At 36.8% G+C, this 21,903-nt stretch overlaps 1 protein-coding gene across 1 annotated transcript in view; it reads right to left on the reverse strand.

Annotated features, from left to right (window-relative positions):
• The window catches only part of LOC5578128 (membralin), a 282,759-nt gene that overhangs the window by 38,596 nt on the left and 222,260 nt on the right, over positions 1-21,903 (reverse strand). Inside the window, exon 10 of the mRNA XM_021843500.1 lies at positions 2,501-2,600. Coding sequence (XP_021699192.1) covers positions 2,501-2,600 — 100 coding nt within the window. The remainder of the gene's footprint in view (positions 1-2,500; positions 2,601-21,903) is intronic.

Below are 21,903 nucleotides of genomic sequence, written 5' to 3' on the forward strand. Positions count from 1 at the left end.
ATTGTTGTGTAATGATTCATTACGCAACTCAAACAAATTTTTTTTGCTGTGTGCGTTTGAAATGCAAATATCAAATGCGGGAACACCAAACGCGGTAAGATTTTCAGCAAGGAAGGCGAAGTCAAAAATTGATTTTCATTGCTAGGTTGGCGGTGATATGGACTATGGTTGCTAAGTATCCTTTGGTTACTTTGTGTTACCGCATTTGAAGCTCAATTAGAATTGATTTGCACGTCAAATGCAAACAGCAATACAAAATCACATATTCCAGTGATGGAAAAAAGGACAAAGGTTTAACGACAATAAATCGCAAAAAATATAAATGTGCCTTTTAACACATTAATTATCATATTGTAATGAATACATTCTACAGCTTTTGTTTCGATTAGATAAAATGTTCAATTCCATTGATCCAGTGTCACCACCTGCAGTGAGAATTGACGAATTACAAAACTGTGTCGTATAGGGTTTCAATGCTAGTAATGGACTCCTTAGTAGCTGAAATTCATTCTCGACGCTTTTCTGCAATGATATCTCAGACGCATATACGGTTTGTGTAGTCTAACAACAAGTTCAATGTTTTTACTTCATAGTACGCCTATGAAACATACAAAATCATTCGAATTTTTCAGCAAAAAATGCATTTGGAAAACTGTTGTCCGAATGCCTATTACCCTCCCGGGGTCCATAATAGGAATGTTTACAAATATGACGTTTCGTATTATGGACCCTCCATTTGATTCCCATGTAATCCGGCTCGCTGCCGGCGTGCCTATTATAGACCCACCTGGTAATGCGTATTATGGACCCTCCTGTGTGGTTTCATTTACAAAACTGTTCAAATATCTGTATTTATGCGTTCCAAACCAAATATTTTGCCTGAAACTGCTGACCACCAATGAAATCGAAGTTCCCCCGGTGGATTTTCATAGGAATAAGGTTGCTTCGAGTGTTAATTTTATGTTTTTCTGTAGGGGGTCCATAATACGCAAAGGGTCCATAACCGGCATCAACTCCCTAGTTGAATAAGAAAACACATTCGATATGTTTAGGGTTTTCAATCCCGGGAACATTTCCCGGGAAATGAGATTTCTCGGGATTCCCGTTTCCCGGGAAATGATTTTCTGTCTCCAGGGTTTCCTGTATTTCCCGGGAAGATCTGTCTCATTGAAAAATTGAGTATCTATATTCAAGTAAACTATCGCACAATTTACATTTCATATCATACCAACAAATGTCCTCACTAGATTACTAATTATATTTTGATGTTTATTGGTGTTTGTTTTGTAATCGAATAGTTATTAATGAATGCATATATTTTTGACGATATGTTTATCCAAGAAAGTTTATATGCAATACAATATAAAGGAACATTCGAGGGATTTATTCCATGATTTGAGTAGGTTTATATACTTTTTATGAGTTCTATATTTTTGTTGCTTTCTATACGAGCTCGGACCTCGTTGATCCATCTCGCTTACGGTTTCTATTAAATGTAACAGTCACAATTTTTAACGAAACACTTCTTCTTCTTCTTGGCATTAACGTCCTCATTGGGACAAAGCCTGCTTCTCAGCGTAGTGTTCTTTATGAGCACTTCCACAGTTATTAACTGAGAGCTTTCTTTGCCAAAGTTGCCATTCTCGCATTCGTATATCGTGTGGCAGGTACGATTATACTCTATGCCCAGGGAAGTCTAGGAAATTTCCTTTACGAAAAGATCCTGGACCGACCGGGAATTGAACCCAGACACCTTCAGCATGGCTTTGCTTTGTAGCCGCGGACTCTAACCGCTCGGCTAAGGAAGGCCCCACGAAACACTCTAGTTGGTTTTTATTATAGTGTTCGAAATGATTGATTAAGGGGTCTATTGTATAAGTCGATTAGATCAAAAACGACTCGACTGGAGTCACTGTCGACCAATAATTCAGCTCAACACGACTCTGTCACTCGAATTATTCGACAGTTGTCCACACTATGTGACAGGATTAATATGGTAGTCGATGGGTGACTTCTGAAATATGAATGCCTTCTGTGTTCGACAGTGACTGCAGACGAGTCACATAAAATGGTTTGATTTACAAAATAGACTTCTAAATGTTGACAAGTATTATTTGAATTTAAGATGATTTGTCTAGCATGACCTGATGAAGGCTTCAACTATCAAAAAACGAAACCAACAGATATTTTTGGAGAAACTCACAATCAAGAGAAATAATTGTGGCAATTTACTGTTCTAAAATATAATATACATTAAATATAAAAAGGGACGAATGACCTTCGGGTTAAAGTCCCTCTCAAATCAAATAACAACAACAACATTAAATATAAAAAAAATCATAGAACTCCATCAAATTAGCTTAATTTACAGGTTTTTAAGGTTTTCCCGGGATACCGGGAATTCCCGGGAAATGACAATTTTATTTTATTTGGGAAGCCAAATCCCGGGAAAATTGAAAACTCTAGATATGTTTTATGTAACATTATGAACACAACTTACCTGAATGAATAGCCACGATGTGAAGAGGGACAGATTGCTGTACTGCCCGTTGAACCGGTAGTGATAGGCGTAGAATGAAAAATGGTACAAATAGAAGAATCTGAAAAGAAACGAAAGCAAGGCAAATTTCAGTCAAACATGATCCATAAATAATGGCGAACTAATTTTGAGCTCGAAATTGACACTTCTGCAGCCACCGTTCGAATTTATCGCTTCCACGGGAAGAAGGCAAGCACTCTAGCGGAAATCCACCACACCACGTCGTCCTGCCACACTAACACACATGCCAAATTGATGGGTTTTAATCGAAAGGATTTGTGTTATCCGTCCACCTGGATCCTTCCGTACGTCCAGCTTTAGGTGCTGTAATGTGCAGGACATGGCATGGGAAACGTTCATTTTCCTCTCCGTTTGCAGCGATAAATCGAACAAATTTGAATTTATAGCTCGCTTGATTGCCGATTCGATGTGTTTGTGTCTTCGCATAAGGATAGATGAGAGGAATGGAACCTAAGGTATCACCATCAAGCGATTTAATACTCAGCTGGTGAAGGCTAGACAAACCGTTGTTGGCGGCTGTAATCAACAGATCAATGAAATCTTTAATGACATATTAAAAGGCAGTAATATTTGAGATATTAAAGTTCAATGCAAAAGAAAACTTTTACCGTTTTGAATTAACAGTCAAAATACTATTTAACTCAGAAAAGCAGAAACCTATGTGGGCAAGATCCATTATTGATTTGAGAATTTTAAATAGCAAGTTTTCGTCCAAAATAATGAACTATTTTGATGTAAATGTGTTCATTGTATTTTATTCGCTAAATGAAACACAATGAACACATTTCCAACGAATATTTTTCAGTTTTGAATTGAAAAAACACCATTTAAAGTTTTTATAATAAGGATGATTACGATGACGTATTCTTGAACCATGAGCTCAATTCAAGTATTTTGTGCAATAAACAAATTCCAGTCAAACGTGCAACGCCGTTTACTATTTGTCAAAATTTCAGAACAGGTTTCATACTTTCTAGTGTTCTGTTAGTTGTTAATGAATTTTTACAACTAAATTTCCTACCAATTGCATGCTATTTTAACCAAGATTTCATTACGAAATGAACATTCAAAATATTGGTTGGCTGAGAAATATTCACACATTTTGAAAACGTCTACTCTGAATGGTCTTGCTGAACAAATGTGTGTGTACTGCTACAGCTGTGGGCCGAAATTATCAATTTCTGATTAGATACAAAACAATCAGCAACATGATTGTCTAAGATTTTTCAAATTTCCTATCAAAACCGGTATCCCTGCTCATACCGGAACGGCATCGGTACCGGAACAGAACAACTAATTGCTCTTGGTGCATGCTGATGGAAATGTTTCCACAAATCCTTCAATCGACTTTTGTCGCCCCGACGCAGGCAAACAATTCCTAAGTGCTGCTACCTCCCACCGTCAATGCAATTGTTGATTCCCGAGAAAACAGACGTGCGAGGAACAACAACTACGAACGCAAACCAAAGACTTCCTCCACCACACCGCGGTATGTTCGTTTAGCTACCTACCAAACTCTTTCCGCCGGAACTGAACCATGATAATAAAGGCGACAAACAAAAACCACCGCAATTAAGTTTTGTGTGCGCCCGTAAAATCGATATAAATTGCATATAATTTTCCCAACCTTTATCGTATCGCATTTAAATTTTAATTGAATTGTTCGATATACACAGTTATTTCTGTTTAGTTTTCCCTCGGAGTCGCACTTCACATCGTCGAGAATAGGAAGAATTCACCGGTCGGGACTATGAGCGGAGGGGGAAGGGTTTTACGGCACAACGCAGGGGAAAGGCGATTGTTGTTCATAAACTTTGCTCGCCTTGTCCTGGGAACGCACATAGGGGTAATAGGACCAATTTCATGGAAAAAAAAATTAAAAACGTTTAAATGGCCTATTACACATTTATAAGCCCAGATTTTATTCTTTACTTTACATTAATAAACATTTAGAAAAAAAAATATTGGCTAGTAGTACCTTCATATATCAAGTTATTGTGATCTTTTGCATGTAAATAGACAGTGAAAGACCGTGACCGTGAATGCCTGTGAAAATAGTTATAGAGCCATTACTGTTTGGAATAATCATTCCAATCCGTTGACCCGTTCGTAAGTAATTTCGTAACATACAAACACCAATCCATTTTTTTATTTTCTTTATTTTTATAGATTTTACAACATGTAATATTTTGTCGTGAGTTCAAATCCCATCGGTTGAAGATCTTTTCGGGTTGAAAATTTTCTTGATTTGCAAGAGCATATAGTATTTTCATGTTTGCAAACAATAATAATGCAAAAAAATGTCAGCTGGCAGATGTCAGCTAATAACTGTGAAGCTAAGAACCAGGCTCTGTCCCAGTTGGGACGTAACGCCAGATAGAAGAATTGTTGCAAAACTTTTCATAAGGGACTGAACTGCCGTAAATTACAAATCAGTCTCATGTGTTTTTTTTTTGTCAAAATTGGGTCGATTTCAGTTTCAAACATATTGAGTTCTGTTTGATCCTTCGACCTTGACGCTTGCTCCTGTGGGGGCGGGCAATGAAGGTAGGATCGAACATGTCGCGCGTCGTTCGTGTACCACGGTGGAATAGTATTGGATTGCGTTATGATGTTTGATCCTTTGATCTTGTCGCTTGCTCCTTTAGGGCGAGCGACGAACACTTGTTCGGCGTTCAATGCTTTTATCGAGTAATATCGCGAATCCGATTAGCTTCCCATATCCAAGCTCCCTTGTGGAAGTGCAGAGGACTCCTCCTCGCCTCGGCTTCTATAAAGCAAGTAACACGTTAACATTTCCCTCCCATTCCTAAATTGACCTGCATTCGGACGCAGCCGGCGCCGTAATTGCTTGTTATAATAATGAGAACACCAGTACTTACACATTGAGGATGCTACTGATCCCGAGTAGTGTCTGTTGGTTCCCTGTGTAAGTACAGCTTTTCTTGCAATAACGGAGTAGCATCTGCGGGAGGTCAATCATGCTCATGCTCATGCTCAAAATTGGGTCGATTTCAGTTTCAATCTTTCTGATGACACCAGGCTTGTTTTGGAGTCAATTGACACAAAATGGCACTTTATTCAACAATCATTCGCTCTTGAATAAATTTAAAATTTAAATAAATTTCACCTTCTTTTATGCATAGGCTGTTCTGTGGAGCTATATTTTTTAAGTATTTTTGTTTCCAACTGACAAAAGGGCGGCAATCGATAACATTGATCTGCTCAAATTATCAGCGAAAAGAGAAATCGATTAATGCAGTTACTTCGATGGGTTGTGCTACTTTTCCCCGAATGTCGTTTCCCCGAACGCCAGTTCCCTGAATATACCGTTTCCTCGATTAGCCCACTTCCCCGAAAAAAATTTAGCACTCATAATTGTCGTAACTTTATACATATCACGGTGGTGAACGAACTGACAATCTAATATGCAACCTTCTTGGCGGTTCTTTCGAGTTTTACCGTCCTCAGCATTTTTGCCAACATATGTATAGCCGAGAATGACAGAATACTTCCTTCTTTTGACTGTTTATCGTTCTTTTTCATCACCTCTTTTCGGGGGAACCAATGATTTTTGGCATCCATTCTTCTATTGGTTTAATTATAAATTTTGCCTTCTTTTAAAAATAAGCTGCTCTTTATATTTATACTGTTTTAAATGTTATTATTTAGTAAAGCTAATTGTCAACCATTTTAATATTTTGCTGTTTTATCAATTCTTGCCAGATGTGTTGTTAGAATGATAATTATTTTAGAAACTGCCAATATTCAACATTTACTTTTTTGGGGCAAACGCGTGATCTCCTTCCTAAATATGCTGGAAAAATATTATTTCAATCACAAATATTCCCTTCTCTCGATAATAGACGGTGTTTTTTGATGTACACTTCCAAAATTAGAATTTATATTGAACCGTTGAAAAGTTTTGCCACAAATATTTTCTTTTAAAGATGTGTTGTTCATTTGAGCTATGCTTTGAAAAGATTTTTTGCGTTAGAGCCTCAAACATTTGAACGAAAAATAATCTGCTCTCGTATATAGGCTATTTTTGCATTCAGTCGCATTGATATATCTTTGGATTAGAGCTTTTGATATTTTCCAAAAAAAATCCATTCTTTTATCAAGTAATTTTCATCGAGTGTTACGTCCAAACTGGGACAGAGCTTGATCTGCAGCGAAATATTCAATGAGCGTTTCCTTGATGAATAACGCGAACTTTCCTTGCCAATTTACTGTTTTCAAATATGTATATCGCAACAAGCTCAAGGATACTCTATGTTCTGGGATGTAGAGACCCGTCACGAGTTTTATTTAGTAATGCTCTGTAATGTCACAACAATTTTTGAAATTCTTAGCTTGGATAATCTCTGAACGAACATCACGCTTGTTTAGAACCTACCAAAATTTTTTGCTATGGGCTCGGTGGTGTTGATATCGGTAAAAGCTTAAAAATGCCGATATTTATTTTAAGTCAATCATTATGCCAAATGACCATTATGCCAAACGACTTTATGCCAAACGCGGTACAATCTAAAGGAACACATGCGACTATTGCAGCACCATTTCTAATTTTTGTTCCTATATTAACACTAGCTTCAAGGCGTGGGAAAACACAAATCGAAACAGTATTTTTACAAAACTATTATATTTTTCCTTTAAAGTGAGCGTTTGATTGATGTTTTTACAGTTCTTCATTCATTAATTATTATGTTTAATAAAAAATAGTTTCTCTTAGAAGTGCTACTATAGAAATAATTGATCCACTAAAGGTGCAAGGGAGCTTAAATTTGAAGCAAAATTGTTTACTTTGATCATTTTTTTTTCAACAAAATCGAGCCGTGAATCAATGGTACTTAGATAAATAGCTCCTGACCTTAACGACAAAAAATATTTTGCAATGATTTATAGCAAAACGGCTGTAAAAAACCACTAGTCCGACTATAGGGAACTGTCTAATGAGGAAACACCCGCCCTATTTCTGAACGTGGGACACATAGCAAACTGAGTGGCATGGTATAAAGGAAGGATGTAACTTTCATTTGAAGCTGACAAATTTTGGCAGCCATTTTGAATTTGGTTTTAATTTCATCAGAAAACCAGTTTTTCACCATTAGTGCACCGCTCGTTTTTAATTCTGAGATCACCTTAAAAAACTAAGTAAGAGCAGTTAAAAAACTAGGTGAGCCATGCTATTTACCGTATGCAATTAACGATTTCCTGTTCTACGATTTCGACGAAGGAATAGGTTTTCAATCTTGTTTTTTTCTTCGAATCAAGTGAAGAATAAAAATATTATTTTGAGTGAAAAAATGTGACGACCATCTTGGATTTTGAAGTCATTTTGTTTTTAAGTAATAAAATGAAATTTTCATCTTGTTAGCACTCAAAATTTTGAAGTTTGAGGCTACCGTAACGCTTCCTTTGCTTTTTCTCCTTGTTTTTTTTCCCTTGCGTTACGTCCTTACTGGAACAAAGCCTGCATCTCAGCTTAATTAGTTAAAGAAAACATTGTATTAAATAGAAATGTTAATATAATGGTTTTTCTATACCAGAATGATTCTTCGACATATCATTGAATTCATGAATAGTATTCATTTTTTCAATAAACTATGTACCAAAACTAGGCATGCGACAGCTAAATCTTCATGATTTTGAATACCTACGACTGACTCTTTTGGTTCAATTATAGATAAATGACCACTCTGGCTCATTGTGACCACCGAAATAACCCAGGAATGTCCATCGGCGATACCCGTATTGTGGGACATTTCAGTTTTTGTACCAAACTACACATAGCATAGCATAGCACAGCATAGACTGACTGTACATGTCAATGGTTGCTACACCGTGATTGATCGGAACTGTTAAGAATTACACTACGATCCAAATGAATAAGGGATGAGAGTGTCCGCTTATTCTCGAAGTACAATTTTAGCAGCTCTAATATTATTGATCAATAACAGCGCTGGCCAAGTCCTTACAGTCAGTTGGGATGGAGAAGGAATGTTACGATGTAATGATTGCTGCTTCTAGAAACCGAGAATACCTCTGGATCTCCACAACCACCACGGGAAGGGTATTTATTAGTGAGGGAGGAAAAGATCTGGGAGTCACCAATGATCAGTGATGCGATCCATGGATAAGGAGGAAAAATACAACTTAAAGCTAGTTTTGCATTTTGTTTCGAGAAGTTTTTGTACCAAACTACACGCTCAAGAAAGAAGTCTGGAAAACGTAAACTGTCAAAAATACACCATAAACTACCATCATGTTTATGAATAAACATGATCTAGTTCACGGTGTATTTTTGCTTGTTGACGAGTTCACGTCTGAATACTTGTGCTGCTTGTACTGCTAGTACAATTATTGCTGAATGAGCACTTGGATTAAACTTTGAGGTTTCTCTTTCTACGTTATTTGAATTCAGAAGAGCACATGCATTTTCAGATTTAGAGAACTTGCAACAAGTACGCTTTCTAATTTACGATTTATTCCTGTAATATATTAGTTAAATGTTTCCAATCAAATAGTTCTGCATGTCCGTTCGTTTTTCTCATTTAATTAAAAATAAATTCGTCCCTTCTGTAGAGACGCTTGCTTAAATGAGATCCCTACAGCAGTTACACGCGCTTAACCCTCTAATACCCAAATTTTTATTTTCAATCTAAATATCATTTTTAGTTATCTAAAATCGTTCTAAACACGTTTTGGGCAATGATTTATTTTTATTTGCAAATCTATGGATTTCGGTTTTTGATTTTTATAATTTTTATTTTTGAACATTCCTACCCTTTTTCATTTTTTCTTGAAGCCTCTTCTAGTTACTAATTTTTTCAATAATAAAAATTCAAATTTTTACGCTAATTTTAAAAATTTTAAATTTTTAATATTTTTCTGGAAATATTTTTATTTTCCGTGTATTTAACGGAAAAACAGGTTTAAAATTATTTGAATACCACCAAGCTCTTCTTTTGTGATAGGTTGATCGTAGAAAAATATAAAAGGTACGATATTTTATATCACACGTTAAATGAACCCCGGGTATTTGTAGGTTATATAAGAATACAATTTTTCAAACAATTTTCAATGATACAAAAAAGTTTCAAAAGTTATAAAAAACTTTTCTTATATGCGTGTTATGAGTCAAGGTTTTAGCCAAAAATAAAATCATTTTGATTTCCGAGCTACGAAAAAATACACAAAATTCCAAAGTGTACCCCGTCTAAAGGCGGGGTTGGGTATTAGAGGGTTAAGAAAAGAACGCAAGCCAGTCCAAAATGTCAACGCGCGAATATTTCGCGATGCTTTCGGCGGACATCGACCTGCCCAAAAATCCTTTCAGACTCCAATAACCTTTCCCGTTCGGCTTGGCGCACTCCTACATTAGGTACTTAAACATAATGTTGCCACCCACTCATACCATTCTCTCGAGCCACACAACAAGACGGAGCACAGTGTTATGTGCGTCGGCCAGAGTTAAATCATCATGTTACATGTATACCTCCATCCACAGTAGCAAGTATTACTTGTACACGTTCCATACAAAGATATTATTATTGATATGTATCCATCAACACATTCAAAAAATCTCAAAATCGCAATTTGTTTCATTTTGTAGTGGAAATAAGTTTTTTGACCAAAACTATAAGCATTTTTTGCACCATGCGGGATTTTGTTTATCTTTTTTGACAGATTTCTCCTCTCTTCTCTCACTTCTCACAAACGGAAGAAGTTGCCATCAGTATGCATTTGAATTGTACAGTTAATTGTAGTGTATTATATCATAATACATGAATATTTTTGCTGTTAAATTGCATCCTACTTTGTTTTTCTCAGGCATAAACATGTTTTGCAACACTTGTGGCATTGTGTACACCTTTTGAGTGTTGTTGAAATTGTGGAATATGTGGTTGAAACAAGCCTTTGAATATCTTAACAATTTGAATTCCAAACTGATATGACCCATAAAAACTAACATCACTTTCAATCAGTGAGAATTGCGCGCTCCTTTCTTAAACAATGGTGGCTCAGTGAATTCGCATTCCGGTGCTGTTTTTTCAGCACAAATTGATGAAAATGAGTGATATATTGCTCCCAGGAGCACGATGCGAGAAAAATCAAAGTGTTACAAATATCGCATCAAATTTATGGATTGTTACGGTGAATCGAAATACATTTTAAAGTTACTCTTAGAACGGGTACAGAAGAGCCAACAAACAACAACACAGTGCGTGAAGAAGAAGTGATTCGGTAGTGAGTGGTATTTTACAATACAAATCGCAGCAATAACAATGTGTTTACGTTCAAAAACTAATAAATTATGAAAAACACATTATGGAATGCTTTCAGTTAAGAAACCACCCCGCTACGATAAGGTTAATAAGGTTAGTAGCTTCAAATAATCATTTTAGTGATCGCTTCCGAAAGCACTGTGAGAAGTGTGGGAGCGGAAAATTAAAGGAGAAGTGAGGAGCCATATTAGAGGCCATTTTGGTACTCAAGCAAATATGTTCTTAACGTGCTAATGCGGCCGTTGGAAAGAAATGTCGCAATGCCATTGAAGTTTCGGGTTCAAATTTTGAGAATTTTGCACTCGCGAAATTTGACCTCGTCCTATTTCGCGACGTCGAAGCCGAAGGTTACAATTTAGCGGGTATCTGGTAGGACAAGTCCCAGCCTTGGTCGTCCACATCGTTTGTAAAATAAAATAAAGTGCAGTACTGAGTAGTGAGTAATATCAGTAGTGGTGTTATCCTTTCATTACGAATTCCCGACCCACGATATACACCCGACCACGGTGCTCCCCTGACCGTTATTATCAGAAAAAAAATCTCCATCAAATCTGTGCTCACCAGTCGATTTCTATAGCTAAGCTGCATGTCTGAGCAAAATTTAAAAAAAATCGTAGGGCCCGTTTTGCAGTTACGCCCTTTTTATTGTATAAGTCTACTAATTCAAAGGAAATCTGAGATATTTGAATGGATTGTCATTGGCCGTGATTACCAGAAGAAATATACCATCAAAATTTGGTTCAAAATTGGTTTGTTTAGTTATTTGTAACCACTTGGTGGAGTATTGAATGAGAAAATAGGCGAAATTGGAAGTTACGCCCTTTTTGAGGTGTAACCATTGAAAACACTAATTTTAAAAATAATAATTAGGCATTCTAATACTGTTGAGCATGTTCAAATGTTTTCAATGACATATTGCAACTACATGTCGCCAATGTATTTCACAATTGATCAATTTTTCATATCATTTTTCATTCACAAGATTGCCGGTCTCTCTTCCCAAGTTCTTTAACCCTTCAGTCGTCGCGCGGTTTGCCACCGTCAGAACCATCACGCTAATGCTGGGTACGATAAGCGAGGTTTTTTCACCACTGTTGTACAAAATACAACAGCGCGACGACTGAAGTGTTAAAATTAACCTCTCCCTTAAAGGGTCTCAGGCCGGGCAAACCTGCAAAGTGCTGGGTGGTCTCCTTATAGGAGTGGCGTTAAAGGCCATCCACTGACGAACGGGAAGCGCGACGGGCTGGAGGGTTACAAATTTTATTTAGCCGCACACTACTCTCTATGGTTTATTCAAGTCAATGAGTTAATCTCTTCGTATATAATTCGACAAAAAAAATATTTTTGCACATAAACCTCCTGCTTTCTAACTTGCTTGAAACCGTGACATTTTTCTAAATTTGCATCGAAAAACATTGCAAATAATTTGGGTTCTGCTAAAAAAACTAATAAAAATAAAAAAGAAATCGATGCGTCATTGAAACTGTAAACAATACAAGTTTGCAAATTGTGACAAAAATCTAAAAACTAATCATTATCAATACAACAATCTTTCAAGTCATCGTTCAAAAGTTCAAAGTTCACTTTTCAGTATGAAGTTGGAGCTAATCTGAGACGCGTGCAAATCATTTTTGTCCACATTTCTGCCATTTTTCAATCAATTTTTGAAATCAGTTCTATTAAATCCTATACCAATTCTTATACCGACCTGCCATAACTGTTACCCATAACGTAGGCAGGTGAACCTTTTCGTGGTGCGTTATGGTGTAAAGATCTACCAGTGAACCCTAGTTCCGACTGCTTCAAATTAATAAGGTAGAGCGTTATGGTAATCAAAAGAACACTTATTAGGCCTTCTTACATTTTAAACCTTGTTAAAAGTGACAAGTCTCGGTTTTCCCAGTTGGCCGAGAATGATTTTGAGACAAGGAAAAACACAATGGAATGGAATTCAACAATTTGTTTTCTAAACTTTTATTTATTTTTTTCTCTAGTTTAAAGAAGTGAGGATTATGATTCTGATACATGGACAATATCGGTGAAATTTCTTGACTTTATCAAGGGATCCGATTTTGACTGAGTGATAAAAAAGGGCGCCTGTAGAGAGTGTATCCACCACACTCTTCAAAGGGTAGCGGAACCTTTCAATTAGAATATTTTCCTGCGATCAAGTTAAGAATGACAACTGTAAGAAAACCGAATACTTTATTACTTCTCGATAGTGATAAGGTAACACGACATGCACTGAACGAAGAACACGGGATATGTTACAATAGATCAAATATTGGTCGCAGTGGTTTATATACCGAACAGAACAAAAGCCATAACTATGGCTTATTTTAACGTAAATAATGGGTCGTGCATAATCGGTTCTAATGCCGTAGGGTAAAATCACCGGTTTTGGCCAGCCTAAGAGAAAATGTCAATGAAAATTAAATTAATTATACTACAAATATGTCAAATGCATATTTTGTGTGAAAAATATCAAAACTGAGCTTAAACCATTTTTTCACTTTGAAAATCCGGTTGGTCAATATAGGCCAATGGAACCAGTTTCGGCCATATATTTAACTTCGGTTCCTAAATTGGCCAATTGCATTGATTTTTAATGAGAGTGGCCAAATTAGGAGTGCCCTGGCCAAATTAGGTGTATGGGAGTTAAAATTATAAGGAAAATTAATTGTTTTTCTTATGTTTCGAATCTATTTGGACGAGTAAATAAATATAGCTCTATCATATGAATGTGATCTACTGAACACAAAAAGTTTCATGCTGATTGGCTTTGTGTAACGGTATATGAACCACTATGGCTACAACTGGCGTATGGCCAAAACCGGTGCTTCTACCCTACTTGTTAACATTTTTGGTTGATCCAATGTTGAAAAAAACTTGTTTTTTAGTGTGACTTTTGAAAAAAGTCACGACTCCAAGTAAAAATTTGGAAAATTGAATTTGAAACATACCGTCAAAGTAAGATCAACCTAACTTTACGTAAAAATCACCAAAAATATATTACGACTTTTGATTAAGAATTTGGTCCCATTACTCCTATGTGTAACGGTGCGATTCCTTTCTCGCCGACTGCAGTGCTCACAGTCCGGATGGCAGGCAGTTCACGCCCATATCCATACCGGAACACAATTATTGCTCGTTTGTGGGTGAGGTTTTAGTGCCACTCTAATAGGGGACGGAAAGCGTTCTCTTCATTTGCGGTGGCTTTCGCCTGTTACCGTTGGGTGGCATTCAACAGGTGAACCGAATGGGGTGGACGAGGAGGATCCATTCCCAGTCCTCATAATCCCCGACTTTAGTTTTGGGTATAAGTGGATAGCTCATAACGCTCGTTACGGCACTACGGACGGAGTGAGTCGCTCCTTTGTCGAAGTCCATTTCTACTTGGTGCAAGAGCCCGACCATTCCACAGGTGCACCTTGTTGTAGGTACCAGAACTTAACCAGACTGCGAATGAGAAAGCTCCAGTAGAACAGTTTGGGTGTGGGATTGAGGTGGCAAATGAATTCAACAGTTCGCGTAAAATATGATCAATTTTAATTTCTTTATTTCCTAGCAAAGCTTTTCCTGCTGCCTCACTGGAATTGAAGCAAGGTTCCATGGCAAGGGAAAACACACCCATGAGCGAATTAATAATTTCTCTGTTTGCTTTCCGGCTTTCGAAATGTCTTCCTTCCCATTGGCGAGGGTGTCGGTGGTTTGCCTATTTGTGTTATAGCACACTCTTGCCATTTCAGGGTGTGGGCACACGTGTGTAGGTGAGGAACACATTCTTTGCCTCATTATGGTTATTGGGTAAAAATAACTAAGCGTTCATGTGTCTTGAAAATGTGCATGTTGGAATTAAATGAATCATAATTTATTTTTCGATCCCCGGAATGCCGATTTTTCTAGAATTACATAACTATACACAGCTACAATAGAGGTGGTGGTATACGCGCAGTAAGACCACGAGTCGTGGGTCCGAATTCCACAGGTCGAGTATCTTCTCGCATAGGAAATTTTATCGACTTTTCTGGATATAGAATATCTTCGTGCCTGCCACACGATATACATATGCAAAAGGGTCAATTGGCAAAGAAAGCTCTTAGTTGGTAACCGTGCAAGTACTCCAACACAGAAACAGGCTTTGTTCCAGTAGGGACGTAACGCCAGTAGGAAGCAGAAGGGACATACTCAATAGCAATCAGTTTTACTTGTTCCGGACGATTAATAATTTTCGATCAACCAAAAACGAAAACAGTAAAGGCGCCATGTTGGAATGACGTTCAAACGGAACAATTAAGGTGAGAAAGTAGAGAGAATTGATACCTACAGTTTGTTTTGAGAATCCAAACTACATAGTAAGTACTCCATCACTGTCAATCGAAGGTGTGATGGTGCTAATATATATTATCTTAGGCGTTTGATAGACAGTTGCAGTATTTTACGTCATGTATAACTATAGTTCAGAATAAAATAACTTTTACTCAGGACAGTTGTTAACAATGTCGATTGCACAAACCAGATGTTGGAATATTATATATATTTTCGGATTCCGCATTTTGTACTCATAACCTTTCTCGTCTTAAATTTCATATCCAACTGTATCAAAATTCTTGAGTTTGGTATTATACCTATTTTTCCCACTCTCGCAGACAGCCAAGAAATATTCATCCAGAAGGCTAGTGGATGCATAATATTTATGCGAAATATTTATTTTTTAAGCCTTTGTTAATGTGTCTGAATAGGTTAACCACAGGTTCAGCACTTCCGGAAATATTCAACATTTTACTCGAACTCGTAAAATTATTATTCCTAATTTTGTATCACGGTGACAAAATTTGGATTATTTTGGAAATGTCATGTCCCTCAGATTCGTTTTCGACGAGGATTAATATCCCAACAAAACTTTCACATTCCGAAAGTTTCGAAATACTCTGTCGTGAAAAATTGGATTGCTACAACTGTCAGGGTATATTAAATTCAAGCTAAAACTGCACAAACTGTATGGGAAAATATTTACCGACAGATTTTTTTAACCTTCCAATATCAAGATCTTAGCCCAAATGCTGAACGTTTTAATAAAAAAATCCGAGGTACATGAAATTCACACACGGTGTCAAGCGTCAAAAACATCAGACATTGAAGGTGAAATAACACCACCTTTTTTTCGGAACCACAATCTAGCGGCTTGAAATCAAAATTCCAGCGACTAGTCGTAATCACGTAGTTACTAATTGATCACATTTTCAGCGCGATCAAATGGTTTGTTCTATAAATTTTAATTATTGAAAACTCTAGCTCTAGCTATCTCAAGGCATTGGTACAAATTTTCTAAACTGTCGCGGAGCACCTGCTAAGGCTTCGCGGAGCACCAAGTGCTCCGCGGAGCACGGTGTGAAAACCACTGCTTTGGAGTAACAATTCAAAAACATCAATCCTCAGATCGTTGACTCTCATTAAATTCGATTTGAATATTATTCACCACATTTTTAATTCCAATTTCTCAGTAATCAAATCACGTTGATTGATTTGATTCTTGCTTGTTGGTTGAGTGACGATTTACTATTACTACACGCTAATAATCGATTTTATACTGAAAACTGACAAAAATGTGGAAAAAATGATGAGTTTAAATGCTTGGCCCATTTTCGATTTTCAATAAGGCATGGGCGTTTTTTATTGGCCAAATTGAATTTTATTAGCGTGCTTGGCCCAAGGCTAGGCCTTTTCGGTTTTCAACGAAAATGAGCAAGAGAGAGTCATTGGCCTCTCACCATGCTAAGGCCAATGACAGTTTCCGAAATTTTCCGATTGTAGGCCCCTTTTGACGGAGCGAGAACCGATCATTGGCCGTTTCGAGCGGGAGCCGATGAATGATTAGGAAATAAGCGGTTATTGGCCGTTTTGAAAATCGAGTTTATAACGGTAAGTTTTATGATTATGTTGACAATCTTTGCATAGTTTGTGGGTGTTGGGAGATGCTATCGAATGGTATCAAAACCAGATTTGTTTACAATTCGATCATTGGCCATTTAGAATTTCTACGCGAGCTTTCATTGACATTTTGTCAAAACGAACTAAACACAGGGCTGGTAGCAACTGAACATGTTAGACGTGCAGTATACAGCCGTACAACTTTAACAAAAACAACAGCCAATATTTTAAATATTAAATTTTTAATTTTCAATGCCCACTAGCGCCTTTTAGTTATAGAATATACTTAGCAAGCTTGCAGCACATAGTCCTAAGCCTAACAAACAACAGTTGTTTGATTTTTTTTTTGTTTTGAATTTTTGGTTTTTGGTGAGAGGCGACGGTAGCGGATGAGTTATTCCTCCAAGGCTTTAGCAGGATTACCTCAGAGTAATCCCCAAAAAATCGAATCCTATCCAAGTTACATCAGGAGTTCCTCAAGGCTCACATCTAGGACCTCTTCTTTTCATATTATATGTAAATGATATTTCCTACATTCTTAAGCATATAAATATTCTTATCTATGCCGACGATATGAAGTTATTCATGGAAATCAAGTATGCTAACGACATTGACATCTATCTGAGTGAAATATATATTTTTGATGAATGGTGTAGTAAAAGCCTACTTCAGTTAAATGTTAAAAAATGTAATTTAATTACTTTTAGCAGAAAGCGAAACACAGAAGAAACAACTGTAGTTTTAGGAAATCAAATCGTTGAAAAATGCGATAGGGTCAGAGATTTAGGTGTAATTTTAGACTCGAAACTCACTTTTATCGATCATTACAACACCATTATACATAAAGCAACAAATATGCTTGGTTTTATCAAACGCTTTGGTTCTAACTTTAATGATCCATACACTATTAAAACTTTGTACGTCGCTTACGTGAGGTCTATATTAGAGTATTGTAGTATTGTATGGTCTCCTTTTATGAAGACGCATGAAGAACGTCTTGAATCAGTTCAAAAGCAATTTCTGTTATATGCTCTTCGTAAATTGGGCTGGACATCCTTCCCTCTTCCATCTTATGAATCAAGATGCATGCTCATTGATATTCAGACATTGAAAAAGCGCCGCGAATTCGCTATGGTTTCATTCGTGAACGATATTGTTTCGCATCGTATTGATTCTCCTAACCTATTAAACAGTTTAAATTTTTATACTCCTTCCCGGCAATTGAGGAATCGCAACTTGTTTTTTATTAATCACCGTCGTACTAATTATGCAAAATTTTCTCCTCTAAACCGAATGATGAGTTTATATAATCAACATTGCGAAACAATAGACTTAACAATGTCGCGTAGTAACCTAAGAATATACTTTAACTCTGTAAGATATAGCAGTATATAGATTTAAGTGTTAACATGTAGTCTACTTTGATTGACGATAATAATAAATAAATAAATAAATAAATAAATAAAAATTTAAAAGGGATTACTTCAGAAATTCATCAAGGGTTTCTCCCAAGAAATTCTTCAGGATTTGTTTTTAACTCTTCAAGACATCCCTTTTTTAACTCCTACAGAGAAATCTCCAGAAACTTCTAAGACAAGAATTTCTTTATTGATTTTTCGAGGAATTCCTTTAGGAATTTCCCAATGGATACCTATGAGAATTCTTCCAAAAATGCAATTGAATAATTCGAAAACTATCTCAAAATATCCACATAGCTCCTGGAAAAATATCTAGAGAAACTTCTGGATATATTCCCTGTGCAATACTTGGAGGATATATCCCTGTGCAATACTAAAGGAATCCCAGGCGGAATCCCTGGAGGACTTTCTGAAAAAAAAAGCTTGAATCCCTACAAGAATCCCTGGCGGCATTACTAGTGAAATGCCTGAACAAAATCCTTGAAAGAAATCATGAAGAAAGCGATCGTATTCAAATTCCTTCAGGCAATCTTAGAAAAATCCTTTTACAAATTGTTTCAAATATTTCACAAGTATAAAGCGTTTTTTTTTTCAGGAATTCCACCAGATGCCTTTTTCCCTCTAGATGTTTCTCATGGGTTCCTGCAAAAATTTGTTCTGGGTTTGTTGCCGAGTACCTCCAGGAGTTCCTCTAGAAATTATTACTCTAGAAAATCATCCAAATATTTTTCCAGGGATTACTCTCATAATATATCAACGGATTCCTCAATGATTTATTTCGAGGATTACCTTAGAAGTTCTTTAAGAGAATTTTACATGAATTCGTCCAGGTTTCTTCGTAAAATCCTCCAGAAACTTCCCCAAAGATTCCGTTCCAGAAAGTTCATGAAGAATCACCGGAGCAATCTTTGAAGGATTCTCCGAAGAAATCCTTGAGAAATTCTTAAATGAATCTCTTGAAAATTTTCTGGAAAAAATCCTGTAGGCATTCCTCATTGTATTGTAGACATTTTTGGAGAAATCACTTGAGGAATTGCTTAGGAACCTTGGGATATTCTTGGAGGGTTCCTTGTACGAGTTCCTGGAAAAATCCCTAAAGGAATTCCTGGAAAAAACATTGGAGAAGTTTTGGGGGGGATTTTTGAGGAATCCCTTAAAAAGATCCTGAAACCATTCGTGTATAAATCTCTGCAAGAACTTCTATTAGATTGGTCCTTGGAAAAAATAATGGAGGAATCCCTGGATAAATTATTAGCGAAATTATTGAAGAAGCTCTGAACGTGTTCTGCAAGAAACCCTGAATAAATGTTTGTAGGAAACCCTGAAGGAATGCGAGTTTGCTGGTTTGCTCCAGGAATTCTTTCAAGGATTTTTCCAGAATTTCTACCAATAATTACATCAGGGATTTGTTTAAAAAATCCTCCAAAAATCCTTGGAGATTCCTCCGAATTTAACCAAAAAATCTTTTAAGGGTTCGTACACAAATTGATCCAATGACTTTTTTTTGACTTCCTCTAAGAAGTCTATCTAAAATACCTCCAGGAGCCAAAAAGGTTTGTTTTAAATATTTAACGAATTACTAGATTGAATCTCTAGATTTATTCTCGGAGGAATTCATTGAGAAATTCATAAATGAATCCATTGAGAAATCTACGGAGAAATTCTTGAAGGAATCCCTTTAAGAGTTCCTGAAGAAATCATTGGAAGAAGTACTATCATTTGGGGGAGTTCTTGGAGGAGAATGAAAATACTTGAGGAATCTCAATGGGACTTCCTGAAGAAATACCGGATAAGAATTTTTTTGGAAGAAACTTACTCCCTTACAATTTCCTGGGGGAAATTCTGAAGTAATCCGTGTGAAAGAGAAAGTTCTGACGGAGTTCATGGAAGAATTCTTTATGAGTTACAGGAGGAATACCTTGAAAAAATGACTGGATGAATTTCTAGAGGAATTCTTGGAGGAATCTCTTGAATAATTCCTGAAAAAATCTCTTGAATTTTTTCAGCTATAATCTGTGGAACAAACTCAAAAGGATTTAAGAAAAATTCTAGATAAATACTAGATAAACCTGTGAGGAATGGGACGATTATACGGTGTTATATGGAGAATTTATTGTAGGGATTCCTTGAGAAATCATTTGAGAACCATCTGAAGGAAACCCTGGAAAAACATCTGGGGGGATTTCTGGGAAAACCTATTAATTGTTTCATAGCGGCTTTGAAGACACTTCTGAAGTAATTTCTCGAGACATCCCTGTTGAAGTTTTTGGGAGAATCTCTGTATAAATATCTGAAGGAACTCCTGGAGAAATTTTTGGACGAATTTTCGAAGGAACCTCTCCATGAATTCCAGAAGAAATCCGTCGAGAAATTTCTGAAGATATCCCCGGAGGAATTTAGGAGAAAATATCTGGGGAAAATCCTGGAAGAATTCCTGTAGGCATTCCTAAAGAAGTCCCTGGTTGAATCTCTGGGAGATCTCTTGAGCAATCTCTGAAGAAATTTCGGTGGAATCCACTGAAAAATTATTGGAGGAATTGTCACTTGTGAAATACTTTGAGACATTTATGGAGGGTAACTTGTAAGAGTCCTTGGAGAAATCCCAAAAAGAATTCTTGGAAGAATCCCAATAGAGTTCTTTGGAAGAATTTCTAGACTAATCCATATAGAAAATCCTGGAGTAATCCATTGAGGAACATCTGGTGAAATCACTAAATCAACTGGGTAAACTTCTGTAAAATTCTATGTATTATTTTCTAGCGGCAACGTTAACGAAGTTCCGAGGGATTTTCCGAGGATTCCTTGAAAAACCACCTGGAAAATTCGTGTATAAACCTCCACAAGAACTTCTAGAGTAATCTTTGGAAAAACATGGAGGAATTCATGGAGAAATTATTCGAAGAATCCCTGGAGACATCGAATGAAGTTTCGTAAAAATTCTGAAGGTATTTGACAAAATGGGATTTTTTATTAAAAATTTAAACTACTATTCATCTTGGCTAGGCCTTCAAATTTGACCATTTTGTGTGAAAAACGACTTTATTTGAACTTTATTATGCGATTATTTTTATTGTTGCCCCGATAAAAACATAAATAAAAATCCTTATCAACCAATGAATTTTTATCTACAACTTGCGTACAAATTATGAAAGACGGGGTTGGTGGTCTAATGGCTATCGCTTCTGCTTCATATGCAGAAGGTCATGGGTTCAATCCCAGGCCCGTCCCTTTCCTCGTACTTTGTAATTGTATCTTTCACTTGCTTTCTATCTTCCACTGTCAATCTATCACACTCACCCCTATCGGTTCATAGCAATCGCTAGAACCAGAAACGGACAAGAAACCGTTTCCCTACGCTTCCACTCTATCTCATCATTATAGCAAGTCTTTCCTTACGCCTGCGACATAGGCAGTCTGCTAACCAAAGAGCAAACCTCTCTGCCATGCCTTTCCCCCAACCCATACACTCTCGCATGAACGGGCGTAGATGCAGTGGTATATACGGTCTACCGTGGGAGCCAGTTTAATGCATCATCCATTCCTCCCCCTTCCCCACATTGGTCAGCATTCTGACGTGGCAGGCGCCATTGTTGTCTAAAAATATAAGATCACCAGCACTTATACACTGAGGGTGTCTATTAGTCCCAAGCAGTCATCTGGTTGGTTCCTTGTGTAAGTGCAGCTGATCTGGAAATACTGG

Source organism: Aedes aegypti, chromosome 2 (assembly GCF_002204515.2).
Source record: "Aedes aegypti strain LVP_AGWG chromosome 2, AaegL5.0 Primary Assembly, whole genome shotgun sequence".
NCBI classification, from domain to species: Eukaryota; Metazoa; Arthropoda; class Insecta; order Diptera; family Culicidae; genus Aedes; species Aedes aegypti.